Source organism: Pteropus vampyrus, unplaced genomic scaffold (genome assembly GCF_000151845.1).
Source record: "Pteropus vampyrus isolate Shadow unplaced genomic scaffold, Pvam_2.0 Scaffold5, whole genome shotgun sequence".
NCBI classification, from domain to species: domain Eukaryota; kingdom Metazoa; phylum Chordata; class Mammalia; order Chiroptera; family Pteropodidae; genus Pteropus; species Pteropus vampyrus.
This window is the reverse complement of record NW_011888786.1, coordinates 8,662,821-8,685,730: the sequence shown is the minus strand read 5'-3', so window position 1 is coordinate 8,685,730 and position 22,910 is coordinate 8,662,821. Positions and strand designations below refer to the sequence as shown.

Sequence of the window (22,910 nt, the reverse complement as noted above, 5' to 3'; positions counted from 1 at the left end):
TCCCTCCTATTGAGCTGGCTGTGGAGACAGCCCTTTGGCTCAACTTCCTGCATCGACCTGTGCACCCAATGCCAGGAGGAACTCTTGCAGGCTAAGGACAGGAAACTTCTTGGCTTCTCTGAGACCTGGGTACCAGGGAAATGTGGGGCACCTGGCAGTTGCCCAACCCCTGCGCTCCACATCGTTTGGCCTCTCCAACCAGGATCTGCTCTGCAGTCACCTGTGCTCTCAGAAGGCCAGCAGCCCAGGGCTATCGAAGAAGTGGGGAGGTGGCGGCACGGGGCAGTGTCCTGCCGATGGCCGAGACACACACTCTCCCGCTAGGCAGTGGCCTCCAAGAACACAGGAGGGTGACCTCTGGAGTCCCTGCATGCAGGGCAGCGTTGGCACTTAGCAGCCAGACAAATGCTTGAGCACTTTGCGGCGGGCATGGCTGTAAGCCTTGTACACAAATTACCTCATTGAATCTCACATGCACTTTACATAGTTCTGCAAATTTACGTATTTCTGTAAGGTATTTATACTTTAGTACCAATGTCATCCCCATGCTACGGGAGGCCACCAAGGCACAAAGGACCTGACTGCACATTGTGCCTTCAGCGACAATTCAGACTCAGTCTGATTCCAACGTTCATAGCTGCTCAAGTATTACTTTGAAAAAATGACCAAGACTTCTTATACTTTGAAAAAATCACCAAGACTTCAAAGAGTTCTTAGGCTTCCTTTAGCCACCATAAGGCAATATAATCCCCAAAACATGGCGATGCTGGGAGGGAGGTGTGTGGGACAGCAGACAGGGCATTGACTGGCCCAGTTTTTGCTGATGAATGGCTTAGTTTAGACTTTTGATATGCACTAACAGGATTTTAGAAGACATTTACCTTCTCTTTACACTAGGGCCCCATTGCCAAACCGCGCCTTCAGTGCACTTGGTATTTATAATATTTTAAATAAGTCCTGTAATTAACATATCAATTATTGTACATTATAGTTGGGGGGGGCTAAAAAGGCTAATTTATAAAAATAAACACTGCAATCTTTTTGCAGCCCTATTTTGCTTTTTTTTTGATTCACTGGGATGAATTAATTCCCTGAGATGTCCTGACTACTAGTACCCTGCTTGACACTGCCATTCTGTCCCCAAAGTGGAGGTGAGAGGATGAGGGTGAGGAAGGTGGGGTGGAAAGTGGCTGGAAGTGATATTAAGTTTATTCCAAATCACTAATCCCAAGAAGCCTTTCTTCATTAAATTGAACTCAGGCTATTTTTGTCAGCTTTGTGTCTAATAGCAGTAATCCAGACGTCTGTCTATCTTCCCACTGCTGGAGACTTCTTTCAGTGAGATGGTTGAGTGATTTGGGTGGATTTTGCAGGAGGAATTTGTTTCAACATCCAAACCTTTTACAAAGCCTTCCCTTCTTGCCACCAGTTCCCAAAGTTACAAAAATAATAATAATAATAAAGAAGAGATCATTATCAGGTGGTCGGCTGGCACAGAGATTCAAGCACTCTTAACAATCTGAAACAATGGCCACTCCTGTCGAGGCACAACTTTTTCAAGAATACCCAACAAAGAACAGGTTAAAGAACTCCAGCACCGGGCGGGGGGGGAGGGACAGACAGGGCTTGAGCAGGCCGCCAACACAGAAATCTCCTGGTGAACCTAAACGGGGAGACGGATTCCAAGCAATGAAATCCACGAGCTGCCTCCATGAAATCCACATGTTTCAGAAAGCTGCCTCCTTGCTACGGAAAACAGATTCTAACTTCCTTCACTTCAGTGCCAGCTACCCATGGCAGGCCTCCGCCCCGGGGGATCCGAAAACTGAATTAACTCCATCCCACCTCTCTTTCTGGCCTGCAGATGCTCAGGCCCTCCTACCCCCATCAAAGCTGCACCTGTGCACATCTCCTTGTGAGCCATTTCCTCAGCCAGCTGGACCGGTACCCTCGAAACACCGGAAAACTGTGGGCTCTATTCTACCAAGAGAAGCTGAAGGACAGGCCAGCCCATTGCTGACAGCCACCTGCCTTGATGGGATGAGCAAATTAGGATTGTATCTTGCAGTCACTTTAGATAAAGAACTCTATGAACAGGAACAGCACGTGGAAGTCACGCTGGGGTGGAGGGTGTGCAGCCCTGGGCGGCCACACAGACCTAGGCTTTTTAGCTCAGGAAAAACTGAGATGGTTTTGTTCTTGTACAGAGAAGCTAAGGCCCAGGAGCTCACAGAGACCTGTCTTTAGTCACAGCTAGTTAGTGACTAAAAAGAGCCCAGGCCTCCTCATTCCTACTGGCACCTGCATTCCTGTTTTTCCTCCTCAAACCACGGACCCTGAAACACCTGTCATTTTAGACTCCCCCATGTGTGGCTCGTTAATAACACTGCCAGTAGCAATAGTGGAATCATAGGACTTGTAATAACAGCAATAGCAGTAACATTAAGGGGGGAAAAATCTGAAAATTTATTATTTTGTCTCTTCTGCAGCCCAAAGCCAGCCAGTTCCTTGAGGTCAGCATCAAGGGATATCTAAAAGAATTAAGTAAATTAATTAAAAGTCAATCAAGCTTCTTTGAAGAGCGAGAAGGGAGCAGGAAGCGCCCTTGCCCCAGCGGGAGTACTCACCAGCGCTCCCTGCGCAGGTAATGGACTGAAGGAAACACCCAGGTGAAGCGCGGCGCCGGGGTATATATAGCCAAGGTGTTGCGCAAAGAGGCCGGCAGCAGCTGCTAGCATCACGCCCCTCGCGCATTCCAGGACCGCCTGCCGCCGCCGGAGCACTGCCTACCTGCCGGCTTAATGAGCCCATCACGACCTCGCCCGCTGCGCCAAGGAGAGAAAGGAGGCCAGGTTGTGGGGAGAAAGCTCGGCAGTTCCCCTGGGCGTCCGAATGACGGCTGGCGTGCCCTCCTCGGCCCCAAGGCGGGCGGCGAGAGAGATCCCAGCACACGCGGAGGCGAGTGGGGCTCCCGGTCTCCAACCTTCCTCCTCCCCAAGAACCCGAAGCTTCTAGTGTAGCTCCCCTGGGGCTGAAGAAGTCAGATAAAAGCCAACTGGAAACTCAGGGGCAAAACCCTCCAAAACAAAGCCAGGATTGTTCAGCCTTATCTGTTTTAGTGGCCTGGACTCAGCAGTTAGTCACTTGGCCAGCTGGAGCAGCCCCGGGTCCGTGACGGGATACCGAGCCGCGCTGGCCAAGCCAGGCTGAGGAAGGGTGGGGGTGCTCTCACCAGGAGATCCGCTCCCCAGCAGCTTGTCCCTGCTTTGGCAAACCACAGCCCTTATTTCCCCTTCTGCTCTGCCCTCTGTGTTCCCCGCGCTCCATCCCGACTGTGAGAAGGCCTGCCCTAGGCAGAGCCCATCACCATGCTTATCGTAACAGCAACCCGGTTATGTGCCAGCAGAAATTTCTCCAATGCCCACATCGACGCCCTCGCTGGGCTAAGAGTAGTTCCCTTTCTAGTTGAGGTTTTGAGGGGCTGGGGAGTGTGACATAGGATTACTCAGGATTTGCTGAGCGAGGATCAAACTTTCATCTTATTCCAAAACCCAGGTCTTATTCCCTCTGGGGCAGGATCCTGGTTCTACAGCTGAGGGAAGTGAGCCTTGGCAGCAGACGCGTCGCCCAGCTGCCCACAACTAACACGTAGTGGAAGTGCCCGAATGGAACGAGGCTGGTTTCCTTCCAAAAACCAAGAGCTCTCTCTGCCACCAGGGGAGGAAGTCGGGAGTGCTTCTTCCAGAAACCCCGAGAGCAGGGCTCTGCCTGGGGCTAAGCGGAGGGTGGTCACACATGCTATAACTCAGGGGTCACGCTGCCTGAGATCAGTTTCTTGTTCTGCGCCACCTCCCCCCGCCCACCCCACTTCCCTTGCCTTCATTTGCTCACGTGTAAAATGGGAATAATGGTCCCTGTCAGTTACAGTAAAATGAGCTAAAATTCTTATAGTACAAAAAAAACAGTACCGGGCACATGATGAGCGTTCAGTACATTTTAACCACTATAATTTTCACCAGGAACCTCTGGTGTTGGGAGAAGATGAACGTAAAGGTTTGATACTAGACTCGTCTAGAACCTTGGGACTCTGAGGTTATTCCTTCAGTCTCAGATGCTGGTCACAGTGGCCCAAAGGCCCCACTCTTCGGATGCTTGAACAGTGGGGATTAGAAATCGAATCAGCCTGGGCTCTTCTCAGAGAGATGATGGTTTTGCTAGTGGGTGCTAGACTTAAAAGCCAGTCCTCAAGACAGCGATCAGCCACTGGCATTTGTTGACACTGGTGTTCACTGAGCCCAGCTCCACCTCCAGCCCTGGGCAAGCGGTCTGCAGAGGCCACCTCAGGGGCTCACGAGGCAGGACTTAACTGGACATTCAGACAGGCCTCCCCACAGTAATTGAGATTCGGCGTAGGGCACAGACCTAACTGCCTTGCATCATCCATATCACTTTTAACAAGGAGCTAATGGATGGATCGGAATTTCAAAAAACTTGGAAAAATAAAGGTTTTCCTTTTATGTTTCAATTGAAAAGACAAAATGCTGGTTCAATCAGGAGACCGTTTTTAATGTGTATGGATCTTGGTGATAGATGAGGGCTGATATCTGATTCTTGTTTTGAATTGTAGTTTATATTTTTGTACAAAGTGTAGAGGAATGGTAGACTCGTGTGTGTGTGTGTGTGTCTGACTCTAGACTTTCCCTTTAGTTTGCTGCATTCAGCATACTTTTTTATTCCTACTGTTGTGCTATAAGGTAGAATTGATAGAATTAACTTGAGGCCCATCCAGAGGCCGCTGTCTTGTCCCAGGCTACAAAACTGAGGTAATATAGGCCCACATCCCTTAGTGCTTCACAAATTAGAACTTTCCATGTTTAGAAAGATGCAAGACACTCCAAATGGGACCTAGACAGCACTCTGTAATCAAACCCATTGATATTTTTGCTATAAAAATATACAAATATTGATACTAAGTAAAATAAATTTGATTTTCTATGTCAGTTCAGCTTAGGGTTTAGCATTACATGAGTTTATAAATTGCAGATTAGAGATCATAACTGTTATTTATTGAGGGTTTGTTTTAAACACTTTAGCTATATTAAGTCATTAATCCTTATACTACAAGCCAGATGTAAAGGCCAAGAAACAGGGCCCTAGAGAAATTGAACTTATCCCAGTGTAACAAGACTCATAAGTGGCAGAGTTAAGATGTTAACCCAGTTACCAGTTTCACCCACATAACCAGTAAAGTTTTTCTCCACTGTCTTCTCTCCTCTTCGTTAGAGGTATTTGGTTGCCACCGAGGACTTGTATGAGAGGCATGAAATAGAATAGTGAAGCTAGAAACGTATGGACACTTGATTTATAACAATATCACTGCAGAACAGTTGAGTAAAGATAATCTTCGATAAATGGATATCTAATGGTAACAAATGAAACTTGACCCTCTACCTCATACCATACACACACACACACACACACACATCTAAATGTAAAAGGCAAAATAGGATTTCTAGAAGACAATATAGACAAATATTCATAAACTCAGGGTAGGGAAAGACTTCTTAAACAGAATATAAGATGCATTAACCGTAAAAAAAAAAAAAGACACTTAAGGGAGTGAAAAGGCAGCCCAGAATGAGGGAAGGATCTGGAACACACATAACTGATGAAGAGCTTATTCTAGAACATGTAATGAATGGCTATATTAATAGGGGAGAAAAATCCAATTACAAATTGGTTAAGACTAGAATAAACAATTCACAAATGATAGTCAATGAACATGTTAAAAGGTGGTCAACATCACTATTGAAGGAAATGCACATTAAACCGCAATGAGATTTAAACCCAGTGTTATTTTCAAATCCAGTTCACTCCCATGCAAATGCCTAAGAGAAATCTGCCCATATAATCACCAAAAGATATACACAAATGACCACAGCAGCACAGCCCATAATGCAGATGTCCATTTCCATTAATAGTATGAAATATTAACTGTAAAACACTCGTACAATAAGCTACTATTATTAAGTTGCCATTTTTGGAGTCAAAAGTGGTCACTTAATATGCAATGAAAACAATTTATTGTTAGATGGAATGAAATGGATAAGTCTCGTTTCACAAACAACGCTGAGTTCTAGAAGCCACACAAAAGGGTTCCTACTGTTTGATTCCACTGGTATAAAATTCCCAAACCAGCCAAAACTAAATCTTAAGTGTTCAGGAATGCATGCTTAAATAGTAAAACCGTGAAGAAAAGAAGCACTTGCCTAGAAATGGGGGTCCCTTTGTTGGGAAGGAGTAAGATCGAGGGAACGGATGACAGGATTTCTGAGGTGTTGTCAAGTGTCATCCTTGGTTGTGGTACTTTGCTTTGTGATGAATCCTTGAGTTGTACAGCACTAATTCTAACGTATTTTCCTATGAATATCTCACAATTAATACGTTAAAATATTAGTAGTATTGGGAATGGGTATGGGGAAGAGGGTAAGCTCTGGGTTACATCACTGAGTTTGAATTCTTTTGAAGTCAATAAGTTTGAACCACTTACTGGCTCTGTCACATAAATGTTTACCATAATTGTCAGCATAGCTAGCACTTATCTATGGCTTACTCTGTCCCGGATGTTACTATGCAAGTAAGCTTCCTTTACTGCCTAAGTGTTAGCAGTAGGGCCATTTACAGAAACTTGGAGTTATCACTGTAACTATATGCAGCAGTGACCTCCCTGCTTTACCATCACCAACCATTATACTGCTATTTCTAACCTGTGTGGACTAAGAAAACAGTTTACCTCGTTCATTCATCCATTCAGCTGACAATCATTAAAACCGTGTGTAAAGCAAGAGTAAGGTAAGCCCGAAAGGTCTGTGGTTCCATTTCTGGGCATCTTTTACTGCCTAGACTTATATTTACTTTGGATAAGTAGAGAATTTTACTACATAGTACTGGGCTAGGTTCTAAGTAAAGGAGGCCTTTGGCACTAAACTCCCACTTGACAAAGACATACCACATTAGGAGTAAGACTGACAAGTTGGTGCCATACAGGTCCCGGGATAATCAGTATGGACCAGATTGTCACTCTGGGCCTCAGCCTGGGTGGTGGCCAGGAGTTCTGTGTGGAGAAAGATGTGACTTCCCTGCCATTCGGGTCTTCTTTCTGCTTCCATCCCTCACCCCATCCCAGGGCCTTTGTAGCTCGTCCCCCCCTCTGCCTATAAACAGTCTCCTTGATTTATTTTCACATAGACACTCTTCCTTATTCAGGTCTCAGAGACCCTCACTGAGCCTTTCCCTTGCCCGCAACCATTGTCATCCTATCTTTATTTCCTTCGTAGATTGTCGTATGACTTTTCGAACAACAGACCTCCAAAAAAATGGTTTCTTCCTGAGTCAAAGGATTGGGATTATGGGTCCAAATGGCTCCCTAAATATTTCACTTTCAGCTTAAATATTTTTAACGAATAAGGGGCTTTAAAATTATTACAACTTTTGATCACATTATTTAAAATTACCTCTTAATTACTTAATTAAATTCCAAAAGATAAGATCTTTTAAAGTTAAGGAGGAACTCACCTCTCTGAACGCCATCCCGGAGACTTGAATCTCCCTTCCGTTCGCGGAGTCTGGATCCAACAGTCCTGTTGGAGATGGTAAAGGAAGCCATGTGAGTGATTCCCAGGTACCCTGTCTGCACCGAAAGATCCCAAGAAGCCCTTTAGGGCATCTCATATTCCCATCAGGTGCAACTACCAAAAAAAGGTGAAAGTTACAGAATACAGAACCCAATGTGGGTGGAGCTATGGGGGGAAAGAGATGTGTGTGTATTCTCAGGAGACAATGTTGGCAGTGTGACAATAGTGCTTAAAAATAGCCTTCAACTCTACTTTAGGGCCTGGACTTCCTCATGACCCCCACCCCCCATCCCAAAGTATTTTGTGTTTAGATGTTTTTAAAGGCGATGTGTATGGCGGCAAACAACTGATATCACAACTTCAAATTCCACAGCCTTTTCCGCATTGAGATATATAATGCTGTAATGTAGGCTAACAATGTATTTACTGTTTCATACATAACAAAACTCTCACATTAAGCAGCCATGAGCCAGTGGGGTACCACTGGAGAAGCAGAGAATAGCTATAGGTAGAAATAAGATTGGCAATAAACACTGACCTCCACAGGGATAATCTGAGGGTAATATTTTATTGTTATAAATATATCCATACATACTAATTTCGAAATTAAAAATTTACATTTTTATCCACCCATTCATTTAGCTGTCACTCATTGGCATGGACAAGCCACCTAAACTGAGCCTCAGTTTTCTTACCTGTTAAATGGGGGCAACATTTAGACCTGCCTTACCTAACTCAGATGAAAATTTGGTAAGATAGCATAAGGAAAGGGCTTTTGTAACTGTAAAAAGTTACACAAATGTATGATAGTTGGACTATATCAACATACTATATATGATACACACGTTGTTAAATATGTAGAAAAACAGGATAGTCCATTCACACTCCCAATAACTTCTATCAAATGTGTATTTCTCCACTGACAAGGATGAGAATTGCTTTTAAAACATTTTTATCAGTTATGTGTCCGTTTGCTTACCTGAAAAGCTGCTGAAATGCACAGTAAATTTAAAACACCCCCTTGGGTACCTGCTTTCATGTGCATAACCAGCAAGGCTGGGCTGGTTAAGGAGAGGCCTGGCCTGCACCAGGATGGCTGTTATCCATCCTCACACCTTACACCAGTGAACAGGAAGACTTTAAAGAGTGCCCTCTCACACTGTTCTTTAAATATCTGTTTCTTGGAAATCCGGCCTACCGAGAAGGCTTCCCCAAACATGCCTACCTTCCACCTTACTCCATCCCTACCCGCATTGTTCCTGCCTTTGGAAGGGCAATTCCTTCCAGGGGCAGAAGGAAGTATCTGAACAGTGCGGTTGCTTGGAGAGAGCTCACCATCCATCCTGCTTAGCTGACAAGAAAATAAAGTGCCTGAGCAAAGAGTGGGGGCAGGAGTTCCAGGCAGGGGACACACCCGGGGCGCCAGGCACATGGAAGATTCGTGCGGTCCGTGTTAGTCCACAGAGTAAATGCCCTGTCCAGATTGTGCATAAAAAGACATGGACCGATGTCACCAGACCTTTGGAATTTTCTGGAGAAACCAGATAGCCAGCTTTTTTAAATGTGAAATTTACCACTTAATAATAATACTGAGCAGGCAAAACTAAGCAGGTCTGTGGATTAGCATTTTTCATCCTGACGCCAGAATATATTCAGGTATTACATGGTTTGTTCTCTAGGCCTCCTGGAGCTTCTTCCTGCCACTCTCCTAATCCACTCGGTTCTTCACAAAGTAGGAGGCAGAGAGGGGGTCCAGACACGAGAGGATGGCATTCTTCCCTGGAAGATGGCTGTGCTCTGAGAGGGGCACCCAAGAGTTCAGGCTTTTGGCTCAGTGCCCCATCCTGAGTCACCAGAGGCCGAGACAAACCAAGGGGCTCCGACTGATGACAAAATCTCCAGCCTCGTCCTGTTCCTATAAACTCCCCAGCAGCAAGAGCTGCCAGTGACTGAAGACAAGACCAAGACCAACCTGCCTGTCAAGGCTGAGCCTGGAGCTCGGGCATCCACCCGCTACCCTGAAGGCCAGTGGGCAAGCAGCTTGGTGCTCTGACGGCAGCTGCTGCAAAGCAAAGGGTATAAAGCGGAGCGTACCATAGACGCCTGAAAAAGTGGCTCCAAAAATAACAGCTGAACAAAACCACTTCAAACTTTGGCATTCCTCAGGAGCTTCTTCAGAGCCCTACGACACTGTTGGTAATTCTAGAGCTGTTCAGTCAGGCCCTCGAGGTAGCCAGAAGTCAGGAAATGTCAGATAAGGTGTTACTTGGTGTGAGGAAGCACAAGTTTAAACGGAGAACTGCTAAGGAAACGGAACAAAGGCTGCCATAATTAAAGCTGTTTTAAACTCTGCTTAAATATGCAGAGAAAAATACTGGAAAGCAACACACGAAAATGTTCATAGTGGTTATCTCTGGTGGTGGGAATAGGTGACTTTATTGTCTATTTTTATATGCTGCTCCAAAAAGGATTTAAGGCAGCTTACATAGACAAAGGAAAATTGATTCAAAAATAAATGAGAAAGAAGAGGCAAAGAGAAATGTACGGAAGTAAGACTGAGGCAGGTGCCACCGCAGCGGCCAGGTAGGGCTTACTGAAAAGGACCAAGTGTAGCAGAAAGTCTCAGAAGAGTGAAGTAACCCACTTCCTCCTGAGAAGCAGCTGTGACCCAGCGTCAGCCGATGGCTGCTCTTGGGAATGAGGGTCAGTGCCGCGATCTCCCCACATTTCAGAAATTAAGACCTTACGGTAAAATTTCAGAAATTTTGATGTTGGCTCAAAATTTTTTTTAAATAAACTCCAAAACCCAACTGTAGGAGCCAAACAAAATACACCTCAGACCAAATGCAGCTCACGGGCCACTCGCTAACATCACTGCTTCTGCCCAGCATCACTGCTTAGCTCTTCCTGGAACTTAGTTCTTGATGACAATAGAATACACGCTGCATGAAGGCAGGGATTGGTCTCTTACTTCTGGGCCCCCCAAAACTAGAGGGGTGCCTGACTCAAGAGTAGTGCTCAGTTGATATTTGCGGAATAAATGACACAGGAAAGTCCTATGCCCTCGACATCACGACGCGTCTCTGTGCCGGTGTCTTTGTCGGAACCTGGCTCATCTCGGGAAGGCCCCCAGGAGCCCATCTGACTGCAGGCATCACGCTCACCGCACCCAGTGCCTTCCCGCCATTAACGACGATGTGGCGGCCGCTTTGGCTCTCTCCTATCCCAATGCAGAAGGCAAGGAGGGGTTCCCTGCCCCTGTGTGTTTGTTTACACTGGGCAGGTGTCCAGAGGATTGTGCTGGGCACCGCTGTTGGTTACCAGGAACAATACAAGTTTTTGTCCTTAAAAGAATTCAGTAAAACAGATCTTTTCCCTCCCTTGCTAGAGGCTTTATAACCCCTGAGAAAAAGCAGGGAGGTTTGGTTTTTAATTGCTGCCTTTAACTGTTACTTATTCTTTCTGATCTCTCCCCTGGAACTGGAATGTGTCTCGCAGAAAAATGCAGCGGCCAGCCAGAATGGAGCAAACACGACCTGATTTCAGGAAGTGGGCCTCTCCCGATTTGGGGTCACTGTACAAGTCACATAGTCCCTCCCCTTTATGGTAAGTCTGGCCAAATTTTGCTTATTTTCTAGATTTTAAAGACCTCTTCTGAGATGGCCTAAGGAGATGTTAATGCAATTGCTATCATTCTGTACATAAGCTTTGATTTCCCTGTTCCCCCCATTATTAATGTGAGCATTTTTGTCATTTAATTCTTTGAAGGTATTGACTCCACAACTTATAAATGCCTCTTCTCGATCCCCTACTGAGAAATGGGTGGGCACCTTTGCCCTCCCTCCACCCTCTTCTCCCCCACCCCCGCCCCGGACTGCCCCGCATCCAGGGAAGGTTTACGGGCACCAGGGGGTTCCCTCTGCCATTAATAGGGTCTTATACCTCCCTAGGGGTGCAGTACCCCCACCCACATTCAGGGAGGCTATCCTTCCCCTTGTCCTAAGTCCCCGGACCTAAGGAGGGGCAGGGGAAAGTCCACATAATTTAGCTTGGAAGCATACCACATGTCCAAGATGAGAACATGACAAGTAAATTATACTTGTAAATTATACATCCCAGGAGCACCCTCAGGCCCCAACTACCCACCTCTTTGCCTGAGGGGAAGTGGGTAGGAACCTCTCCACTGTAACTGGAATACTATCAGGGCTTTGGAAGTCACTGTATTTACTCGAAGTTATATATGACAGCTCAGAGTTAAACTTCTACCAGTTTGGGTTTATTATCCACATTTTTTGCCCATTACCTAAATTATACAGCTAATAAGTGACAAAGCGCAGAGAACCCAGGATATCAAAACGTACTGCTTTTCACCTCTATACTTGCAGCAAGCCACAAGACTCATTGTTTAATTCTAACAACCTTAGGTAATCTGCTCGCTTAATCTCTTTTTTATAGATAAGAAGCTTGGGCTCAAGAAAGGCTTCTGATGTTTTGCTCAAAAGTTACAGGGTTAGTTTCTGGTCTGATCAGAATTCAAACCCAGATTAAGCACTACTCTGCACAGCCTCTCACAGGCTTAAGCATGGATTCGTGCACCCATCTCTAAGGAAACCCGAGGTCTCTAACAGATGTTCCCCAGTGGGCAGCTCAAGGACACATAAGAACACCATTACACTGGGCACAGGGACCCACCACCTAGCTGTACTCCCAACACGTGAGTCATTCTGACGTCCTTCGTCACTCCTTGCCAAGTGGGACCACCCGTCTGACACACCACCCTTCACCACCTTCCCAGAGACCAGCGCTAGGCTCTAGGTCCCTGTGACCCCACAGCAGTCTTTTTACCTGGAAGGATGCAATACTGTTGCTGTCTGAGAAAGAAGACACTAGGCCTTATGCAGGATGAGCTGAGATGTAACCTAGGCTGTGGTGCCTGCAGCATCCTTAAATCTACTCCACCCAGCTCCCACCTTAGGTAGGACAGCCCCACCCATGCCAGCTCCCTCCCTAAACCTGATCTTTGCAGTCTCCTCTCTAGGGCTGATTTTATCCTCTCTTGTCCGGCTTAGAAACCCAGCCTTGGGGCTTGTTCCTAGGGTCTGTCATCCTCACTGGGGCCCCTGTTCAGTCTGAGCAGGGATCTCTGGCTCACAGACAAGCGCTATGAGGGCATTAGAGACCATGGCCACTTGGGCCAGCCCATTGGGATGTCCCCCACTAGGGGACAAGGTGAGGACATTGGCAAGACAATTCTAAAACCCATCTGGAAAAATAGAAAAGGCAAGAATAGAAGAAAGTTCAGGAGAAAATAAATGAGATGCAACAGGCCCTGTAAGATACCAAAAGACACTAAAAGCCCTCAGTTATCCAAACAGCGTGGTAACAGCCTCAAAGCAACAAGATGGAGTAATTGAATAAAACAGTCAGAAGCAGTCCCCTGGTAAAATTTGATAAAGAAGGCATCACGAATCAACCTTAAAGTCAAAGAAAATTGATAAATTTTCTAGTGTACTGATTAGCAAACTGAAAAAAAAAAAAAACCGTCAACTAGGACACAATTCATATCGTATATCAAAATTAATTCCATAGAAACGGACTTTAAAACTCAGACCCCAGAAAAAAAAGATGAGTGAAATAGACAAAAGAGCTATAGATTTGATGTACAGATATATAATTAAGCAAATACAGTGATAAAAAATATCCTCGCTCAAGAATAAACAAGGAGTTGCTATCTTTTGTATTTTTAAAGGTTATTCATGTTAGTAAGTCACAGACTAAGACTTCCATAAATGAAAGGAGTAAGCAGAAAAATCCACCAGGAAAGACATAGATCTATTAATCTATGTGATTTTTGATGAGAATTTTTTATGAGAATTTTGACAAAGAACAAAAAAGCCGCTCATTGGCCTTAGGCAACCAGTATTGTCACCCCTTCCCCCCCCCATAACTTCCATCCCACCTCTAACTATCCCCCAGCCCCCCACACCCCAATCCTACTAGAGCTGTGATCTTAGAGGGCTGCTGGCCACGTCATTCCTGCTGCAGATCTCTGGCTGGAAACGTGGCTTCTAATTTACTAACTGAAGAATGTCAATAATCTTTTGAAATATATCTTAAGACTATTCAAAGACACTTCTCCTTTCTAGCAACATATGTTTGAAAGATTTATATCCTATGGTGATGAGCAATGGAATACAAGATATTCTCCTGTATGGCTGGTAATTAAAGTGGATATCGCTTTTGGAAAAGGTTGGAAACTTGTGTTAAGAAACATAACATTATTTTTACCCTTTGACCTAGTAATTATACTCACAGAGACCCATATTAGGAAAAGATCCAAAATTTATGTATGACTACATTCATCACAGTATAAAGAATAAAGAAAGAAGCATTCTACATGTCCAAGATGAGAACATGACAAGTAAATTATACTTTCACTAGGTAAATAAGACTATTTGTGACAACTCTAAAAAATAGCATGTAGGAAAACAATGTAGCCAGTGTTTATGATACAGTATAACAAAGAAATGCTGATTCAAAACAGAAATAGGTAGTTAAGAATAAAGAGGAAGAAACCAGCTAAGCAAAACAGATGAACTGCATCCAGATTTCTAAGAATGGTTGTGTGAGTGGGGGTAGGATTAAAGGTGAGGAGTAGAGTGAAGAAATAACATAGAATCGCTACAATCAAGCTGCTAAATTACTAAAATCAAGCAGGTTTAGGCATGAGAAAACCATTCTGTTCTTGTTTTAACTAAACTGAGAACTTAAACTTTTGAACTTTCAAATCCTGTGTCAATGCCCAGATGTAAGTACATCGAACCTCCAGATAAGTCTCTGTTTACCCCCTCAATGTGAGACCGCCTGACATCCAGTGCCCAGACTACATAGAGGGTGAACATCCCAGAGGCTAAGAGTGCAGGACTGATACTTCTCAAGAATGGCCTTTTACTCTAAGAAACTGTTAACACACACTGATCCAGGGTAAAGCCCAGAGCCTGAAAATCTACCTCCATAAGCGTAGGGCAGGGAAAGACGGAAGAAAGAAGCAGGGCACGCAAGCCTGGCAAGTAACAGAGTTTATTAAGGAAACGTATATAGGAGGCACACCCCGGGACGAGTGCGGGGGTGGGGGTGGGGGTGCAAGACAAAGTCGACATTCTCTGCACTGCTTGGCAGGGGTCAGGGAACTATACGGGGTTAAGGGCAGGATGGGGTGGGAGAATAGTCCCGGGTACTAGTACGTGAATGCCACCAGGTGTGGAAATTGGTTTACATGCTTGACCAGATCGGGACAATAACCTGTTCCAGGACTCAGCACATAGCGGGAGGTAGGGGAAGGATGTTGATTTATGTCAGACAGAACATCAATTACAACCAGACAATCTCTAAGGGGGTTACGAGAAGCAATCTCCATTCTGGTCGGGTCCAGCTCGCCGGCCCACAGCGGTCACGTCACGGAACAGTCTGTCCTCTCCAGAGCCCTGAGCTTTTCTTTCTCCTACGGAACACTCTGGGCATTGCCTATTGTGTTTCTGGTCAGCAAGCCCTAAGACCCTTGAATAAATCTTTATCATTCATTTCTAGCAAAGCCTCCAGGCTCTTCTTGAGTTTGTTTAACAAAGGGAGCTTTTCGAATGTTTCTTAGTTTTCCAAAGTTTCTTCGATAGAGTTTCGTTCTGCGATTCGATGTTTTTAAAAGGACACACCATAAAATCTTTTATTTGATCAATGTACTTCAGCAGTTAAAGAAAAGGCACACGAAGAAAAACGATGGCAAGGAGAACAAAAGACAAAGGGAGAAGGAAAAAAGGGATTGAGATGCTAAGAGACGGAAACAGGCAGAGAGGAGGTTGCAAGCAGAGAAAGCCGTCCAGGCTTCCCAAGGGAGCAAGACCAACTCGAAAAGCAGGGGCGACGCAGACAGGTCAGACGGACACAGGGATGGAGCCGCTCAGACGTGGGCAGACAAATGGGCTGCAAGGATGGAGATCAGAAGAAAGCGAAGCAGGAAAGAGTCGATTCACCTATCTTATCTATAAATGTGACTTTTCCAAAAACTATATAACCCTCCAGATTAAAAACAACTGGGAGTGGGTAGTTGCTATCAAATTTTAGACATAATAAGATATTCGTTCCTTTTTAAAGTTTGAAAATACTTGGGGTTCTTTATAACTTCTCTTTTCTTTACCTTCCGTGGAGACAATGCTACGTCTGAGGCGTGAAAGGCATTAAATTTCATTTTGCAGAGAGAAAAAGAGAAAAAAGACGTCAAGAATCGGCACGACCAAAATTCCATATCTTGATATCCGAATGATAAGCGCACTTCTCTCATACCTGCCCTGCAATCTGGATGAAATTGAGAGGAGGTCCAAATGTGGCCCATGGCCGGACATTGTCTTTAAAATTCTCTTCCTAGACATCCTTTGCTATTGCGGATTAGACATAATACTACTACTGATGACAGCATCGTTAATCATTCACCCACTGTGTGCCTTGCTGTAGTCAGTCTTTGCATATGCTATTATTCAATCTTGACAATATTAAAAATAGTTAATACAGGTCGAGGCCCTACCGCACCAGGCCCAGCTGCCAGCACTCTTAGTTACCATTTAATCCTCACAATGGCCCTGTGACCTAGGTACTCCTGGTATTCCCACTTAGAGGAGAAAGAGCATTAAGAAACTAGTCCAAGTTGCTATTATTCACTGTTTCTGAGATGGGGAAACAAGAGTTCAAAGAAATTCGATAACCTGTCTGAGAGCACCCAGCTCGTGACGGACAGAACCAAGGATTTGCGGCCTGTTCTTTCTGCCACTGCCGCAGAACCAAAGCCTTCCAATGTGGTTCTGAAAACTCCTCGTTCCTCGAATTAATCGCCTCTCTGCTTAAAATAACTACTGGCATCTAGTGGGCAGAGGCCAAAGATGCTGCCAACATCCTTCATGGCACAAGACAGCCCCCCACAACAAAGAATGATCCAGTCAAAAACGTCATTAGTGCCAAGACTGAGAACTCCTGAGCTAGTGTGTTTTTCTGTTGTCTTCAAAACCAATAGATGCTGTCACTTTGCAGCATGTGCCCTAAACCCGTGTCCTGTCTACTGGGTGGTATTGCTCTCATTACTGCTTAGGAGGCTCACAGTGTGGAAATTAATTAATTCCTGTCTTCAGGAGACACACGGAAGTGACCTGAAGGATGGTTGAGTTCTTCTTCCAGGCCCTAGAATAACAGAGTAAGGGAGTTTGACAGAAATTCGAAATACCCAGTACGACAATGGAACCTGTGTGAAAAGATACAGCTCCCTTTTTGATTCTAATATTGTGTGGGGGACCTAGAAATTCTAACCCCTTTTAGAAAAAGGGAACACTCCCCAAAAGATTGTTGGACTTTGCACCTGGTATCAGAGAAGCTCAGCTAGCGGTCAGGTTCAGGAACCAAGCTCTTGTAATCTAAGTGATTTCTGGTCGTTCTGATGCCCTCATCCATCTCAACCTTCTGTAGTTTTGGCATTTTTAATAAATCCTCCTTTCTTACGACTGCATTGTTCTGGTTCCCTGCCAGCCTCTGGGATTCGTGCTGCCACTGATGGAGGGACCCCGACCCGCTTTGAACAAGTTCCCTCCTCTGCTTTCTCTAAATTCAACTGTTACCACCACCCAAGGTCATAACCTGGGGTCCGTGGGCCTCTTGCAGCCTCGCTGCTGTCACGGGCATGGCTCGAGTTGTACGTGACTCGGGCAAAGCCTTGAGAGATCTCGTCAGACATTATTGTACTCTCTGTGAGCTGTGGGTGTCACCACATGTGAACAACATAAAGAAAGAAAGTAGTTCATCAAGTTCAAGATCTTCAGGATTAGACAGAAAAGACACTTAAATATCCCAAGAAGAACAACAAAAAACAAACAAAAGCCCGCAAAATCAAATCTAATTTTTAAAAATGTAATCTGATAACGTAGCACTCTGAATGATGATGTAGACTTCTGTAACTAGATTTGGGAGTGTTTCCTTCAAGAGTTTTGGAGCCCTTGATATAATGTCTATGAAAAGAAGGCTTAGTTCTGGAGGTACTTTTTTCCCTTTGTTGGGTAAGGAGGGGAATTAAGAAGAGCCACAAAGTCAACCAAACCTGAACTATCCACATTTTTTTGTGCTAAACTTAGAAGTAATTTGTGCATATCTGTTATTTAAATTTTTTGAAATGTTAAAGGAAGTTTAACATGTTACTATTTATTATAGGCTAACTCAGTAATTTTAATTTGAAAAGGGTAATTGCATAATTGATTTAGACTTCTGAATTTAAACTGAAATTTTATTAAATTTGTAAACTATATTGGAATACTCGAGAGAACTTAAAATCCATCATTTTAATGTTTAATCTGTTAATTTATACACATTATTTATCTATCTTGGAAAGTTTGTTATATTTGACAATTGCAATAATTTAAAGAAACCAAATATATTAAAAGCATAAATAAAGTTTAAAATGTAAATAATGTGTTTTTATAATTGGTTGTTTAAACTTTGGTAGATATATAAATAGTACAAAGATATTTGTAAACCGAATTTAAGAAGATGATGAGAGAAGTAGAGGTTTAAAAAAATTGGAACTTGAACAAATTTAAAATGATATTTTAAAAACTGAAGTACTTTTGGAATAATCTTTTCCATAAAGAAAAGCCAATCTCAAGGGTACACACACACAAACAAAACAAAACAAACAAACAAACAAAAAACATGCCCACTTGACAACCGGGTTCATCTTGAATGCAAGTTTTTCTGAGTATGTTAGCCAAAGAAATGTAAGAACCTCCTCCTATGGCAAGAATGACTTGAACATCTCTCTCCAGCCCCACTGGTCTTAGTGGCTGCTGTGGAACATCATCTGATGTCCCACCAGCTCCCATTTTTATGGGAGTGACCCTCCGAAACAGGTCCCTCTCACAGAGATTCCCTCCCTCCACTCAGCAACCCAGACTCTCGGCGTTCACGTGCCCTCCCCTTTGTCAAAAACATCCAAGCTCTTACTTAATTCTATTGCTCTTCCTATTGAATTTTCCATTTCTATTGGTTTCTGCAATTGCCCATTTCTATTGCTCATTTCTAATTGATTCTATTAGAAATCAATACAATTAGGTAATTGGTGGGACATTTCCTTCCCCTTTGCCACAAACTTCTAAACTGCCACAAAGCCCTAGCTAGTCTTCCCTCTGAACGTTCTCGGCATTTGATACCCCTCTCCCAGTTCGACCTTTCCCCCTGACTACAGTGTCAGTGCTATGGTGGACCAGACAGACGGTTCTCCTGCCCTGAGCACTAAAGCCTGACTGCCGGACACGAAGTCATGGCATTGCTGCTCTGTGGCTGGGGACAGCTCTCTGTGCCTCCATCTCCCATGTATGCAGTAAGAATGGGAACAACTACCTCAGGCAGCTGTTTTGAGTTCGTCTGCACTGAGCTTGGTACAGTGCCTGGCACATAGCAAGTGCTTTAAAACATTAGCTGTGATGCTGATTTATTAACTGACAAGTGCTAGCCTCAGACCCAGACTTGCCCTTGAGGAGTTTGTGTTCTAGTGGGGAAGTCAGACCGAGAACAGGGCATGTCAAGAACTATTGTGCAAGACGTGGTTCCATAGTGTAGCTGTTAGCACATGTGCTTTACATGCAGAAGGTCGTGGGTTCGCACCCCAGTGGAGCCACGGTCCATGGTCTACGACCATGCCACTCTGAACAAGCCCGATGTCTGATCTCAGAAGCTAAGCAAGGTCGGGCCTGCCTAGTACTTGGATGAGAGACCATCTAGGAAGACCAGGTGCTGTAAGCATAAATAATAATAATAACGATTAAAAAAAAAACTATCATGCAACACATGTGCCTGAGCGTGGGACAGTGATGTGTGTGCTCTCATGCAACCCTCTCGAGCCGCTTATAAAGGAGATTATTTCACTCCTCCCCCACTTTGCAGATGAGGCCGCTCAGTGCAAGGCCAGGACTCTCCCGGGATCCCAGAAGGGCCACAGTGGCCCTCAGGGCTGATCTTCTTGCTCATTGCCTCTTGGCAACTCTGGAAGATGCCTGGTGTAGCTTAGATTTGGAAAAAATAAACTCCAGCTAAGTTTATCATGCAGAAGCTTCCTTGCATCAACAACCACTTGTATTCATTGAGCAGGTTCTCCCCAAGAGGAAGCTTGGCAGAAAATTACCAGTTGTCACTGGCTGCTTCCATGTGATGGGGTTGGCTGCCCGGGAACCATGAGGTGACAGAGGGACTCTTGACTGCACACCCTTTTGCACTTTTGAACATTGAGCCACCTGAATATATATTATTAACTATTCAGAAACAAATGCTAGCATTAATGTTCAAAAATTAAAATAAGAAAAGAGACTTACGAATTACCTTCAAGAGAACCCTGGAGTTGATTAGCCCCTAAATGCGTTCAGTTTCAGCAGACTCTTGGTGGGTCCCCCAGAATGATCTTCCCTGGCTGGCAAGAGAGCCAGCCTCTACGGGGTTAACTCACTCCATGGTTCCAAATTCTAGATTCCCTAGACATACGGCTTTTCACTAATCTCAGATAAGCCTGGAACTATAGTAGGCCCAGAAGTATTTCCTCGGGGCCCCAAATAATCTGAACTCAAGAACAAACTTCACAGGACAATTTCCAGAGAAGGCAGAGGAGTTATAACCGGCCTGACTACTTGCTCGGCTCATTGGAGGCGAAAAAGAAATATCACAGCCAATAGCTCATATTCGGGATTAACCGTGGGATAGAAAGTGACACCAAACCCACAGCCATTGTGAGGGAAGCTCACTTCCTTCCTTCTGGTTGGGCGACAAAGCTCACAATAAAGCATTGACTGAAAAATGAAACAAGGGAGAGGGTGTCATGGAGTGAGGAGTGGCCTCGACGAAGAATTCAGAAACCGACCCAGGGCGTTTGGGTCAAGCTCTATGTCTCTGAACCTCCGAAACTGTGAAACGGCAGAGTTGGACTGAGGGGACCCTTCTGAGTACTGATATCTCGATTCCGGACTTGTCCCCCGACTCTCTCCTCTCCCCTCCTTTACAGTCCTGGACCCCAGAAGCGAGGGTCCCAGATAACTGGCAGTGTGCAGGAGCGCCACTCCCAAAGCAGGGGCAAGGCCGTCGCTCCTTTCGAACCTCTTCCCCCAGAACGCAGAGTCCCCATTTCTGCATGAGCTGTTTCCCTCTCATCCTTCGCTCCCCGTTCAGCATCCCCAGGCTGCCTCAGTTCATGTTCGCTTTTGCCTCTGGACTCATAGTAAAAAGTGTCTTGTTGTCATCTTCGTCCTGCTGAGCTGCTAGCGTCTCTGAAAACTGTTGATACGGGGGTGACCCCAGGCTAGAGACTGAGAGGCAGTTTAACACAATCGGGGACTTACAAACCCCTCAGACTGGGGCTCATATCCTGTACGTCCCAGAGCGTGTCCTGCAGAGTGCTCCCTCTCCCCAATCCACGGCAGCAGAGTGTTCAGGTTGTCTCCATCCCCCTGGCCTCAAATGACTGGACCAGAAGTTGACACCCAACCCAAGCTGGACCCATAGGCCCTCACCTGGAAAGCTGAAATTGTGCTAAGAGATTCAGCACCGTTTCGACTGCACCAGTCAAGGAATCCTGAGGCTGCAGACAGCCATTTTCTAGTCAGGATGCAGAGAAAGTCAGTTTTCACGGAAAGAGAGAGATGAATGATGCAGAAATGTAAAGAGGGCTCAAAACAACATTTGGAGACAGCCCCGTGGACATTCCTGTCCCTGATCGGTTTGTGGTCAAGAGCTGGTGAAGTGCAGGTTTGTGTGTTATGGGCTGTCCAGCACTCATCGCCTTCCAAAACATGTCCCTATTTCTTTTGGGGAGTGACTTTTCTCCACTGTGAGTCCCCTTGCAAGGACTGGTCATCCCAGGGCCCCGCCTCACTATGTTAGGGGGCAGCCAGACCCTTCTGCCCATCCCAGAGGCCTCACATAGAGAAGCGCGTCCTAAGCTGGATGAACACAATGGCTTGCAACTCCCAGGATGTGAAGCTGGGTGACAGACTGATGGGGGTCATTCACTCCAGTGACTAAAGTGGTGGCTGCCTGCTCAGGCAGTCCCTGCTGGAGCTGCTGACTGCCTTGGGGCCTGTACCATCTGTAGTTAGCCACAAGCTCTATGTGCCCCAGCAGTCTTTCTTAAATTTCTTTTGTTTTTAAGTCTATGGCCATGTTATCCTGAACAAGCCCGATCCTGTCTGGTCTCGGAAGCTAAGCAGGGTCCGGCCTGGTTACTACTTGGATGGGAGACCACCTAGGAAGACCAGGTGCTGTAGGTGTAAAAAATGAAATAAATAAATTCCCTTTGTTTTAGCACAACCAGAGTTGGTTTCTCTTGTTTGCAACTACGAGGTCCTGACAGATATTCACAGTTCCAGCATCTGCTTGGGTTCCACAAGACAGCCAGCCCACATACACCCCCTTAAGTGAGCGCGAGGGGATTTCCATTTCTTATGACCGAGAGTCCTTACAGGTTAGGGGTGGGCCCTGGACAAGTTACTTTGCCTCTCTGAGTCTCAGTTTCCTCATCCTGAAAAGGATGTTACTGATTCCTACTGTGCAGAAAAAATGGAAGGATAGAATGCAATAACAATGATAAAGGTGATAAGAACAAATGTTAGTGCTTAACATCCTCCTTGAAATGCTCCAAGAGCCTACATTCAACTCGCACAGCAATCCTGGGAAGGAAGTGCTCTTAGCCTCATTTTAAGGCTTAGGAAACTGAGAAACAGAGAGGGAAGTAATTTCCCCAAAGCCACACAGCTAACAAAAGCCAGCGTGCCTCATATATGTTTTGTTCTTCAGTAAATGGTAGCTATTAAGTGTTCTCGTTAAAGGATTTCACAAGCCCCAAAAGTCTTGTTATGATTTAGGTAACATTCCACTTGAGAAGGAGGGGTCATTCAGGCCTCCACCAGAACAATAGCTAATTAGCTGTGGAAGGTAGTTGCAAAATGTGAACTCACTCAGTCTCTTTCACTTTCTTTGTAGGATCGTCCCAGAGACCTCACCACTCCCATGGCTTCCACCATCCCTCTATGCACAGTCAACCCACAACTCCGCCTCCAGCTCAGGCCTGTCTCCTGAGCAACTAGCCCATCCACTCAACTGCCTGGTGGACATTTCTGCTCGAATGGCCCCTGGGCACCCCAGACTCAGCATGGCTTGAGATAAACACTGCATCTGTATCCCAAGCCTGCCCTGCTCCAGAGCTTCCTGCTC

At 45.2% G+C, this 22,910-nt stretch overlaps 1 protein-coding gene and 1 pseudogene across 3 annotated transcripts in view; one reads left to right on the top strand and one right to left on the bottom strand.

Annotated features, from left to right (window-relative positions):
- SLC34A2 (solute carrier family 34 member 2) overlaps positions 1-22,910 on the bottom strand; it is a 44,887-nt gene that overhangs the window by 16,888 nt on the left and 5,089 nt on the right. Inside the window, exons 1-2 of one of the 3 annotated variants that reach the window (XM_023534190.1) lie at positions 11,781-11,802; positions 7,576-7,640 (exon numbers count right to left, since the gene is read on the bottom strand). In XM_023534190.1, coding sequence (XP_023389958.1) covers positions 7,576-7,590 — 15 coding nt within the window. In that variant the 5' untranslated portion in view covers positions 7,591-7,640; positions 11,781-11,802. Of the gene's footprint in view, positions 1-2,627; positions 2,781-7,575; positions 7,641-11,780; positions 11,803-22,910 lie in introns of those variants that run through there. The other 2 variants (XM_023534196.1, XM_011365378.2) reach the window with 2 other exon arrangements.
- On the top strand, positions 21,849-21,967 carry LOC111744017 (annotated as a pseudogene).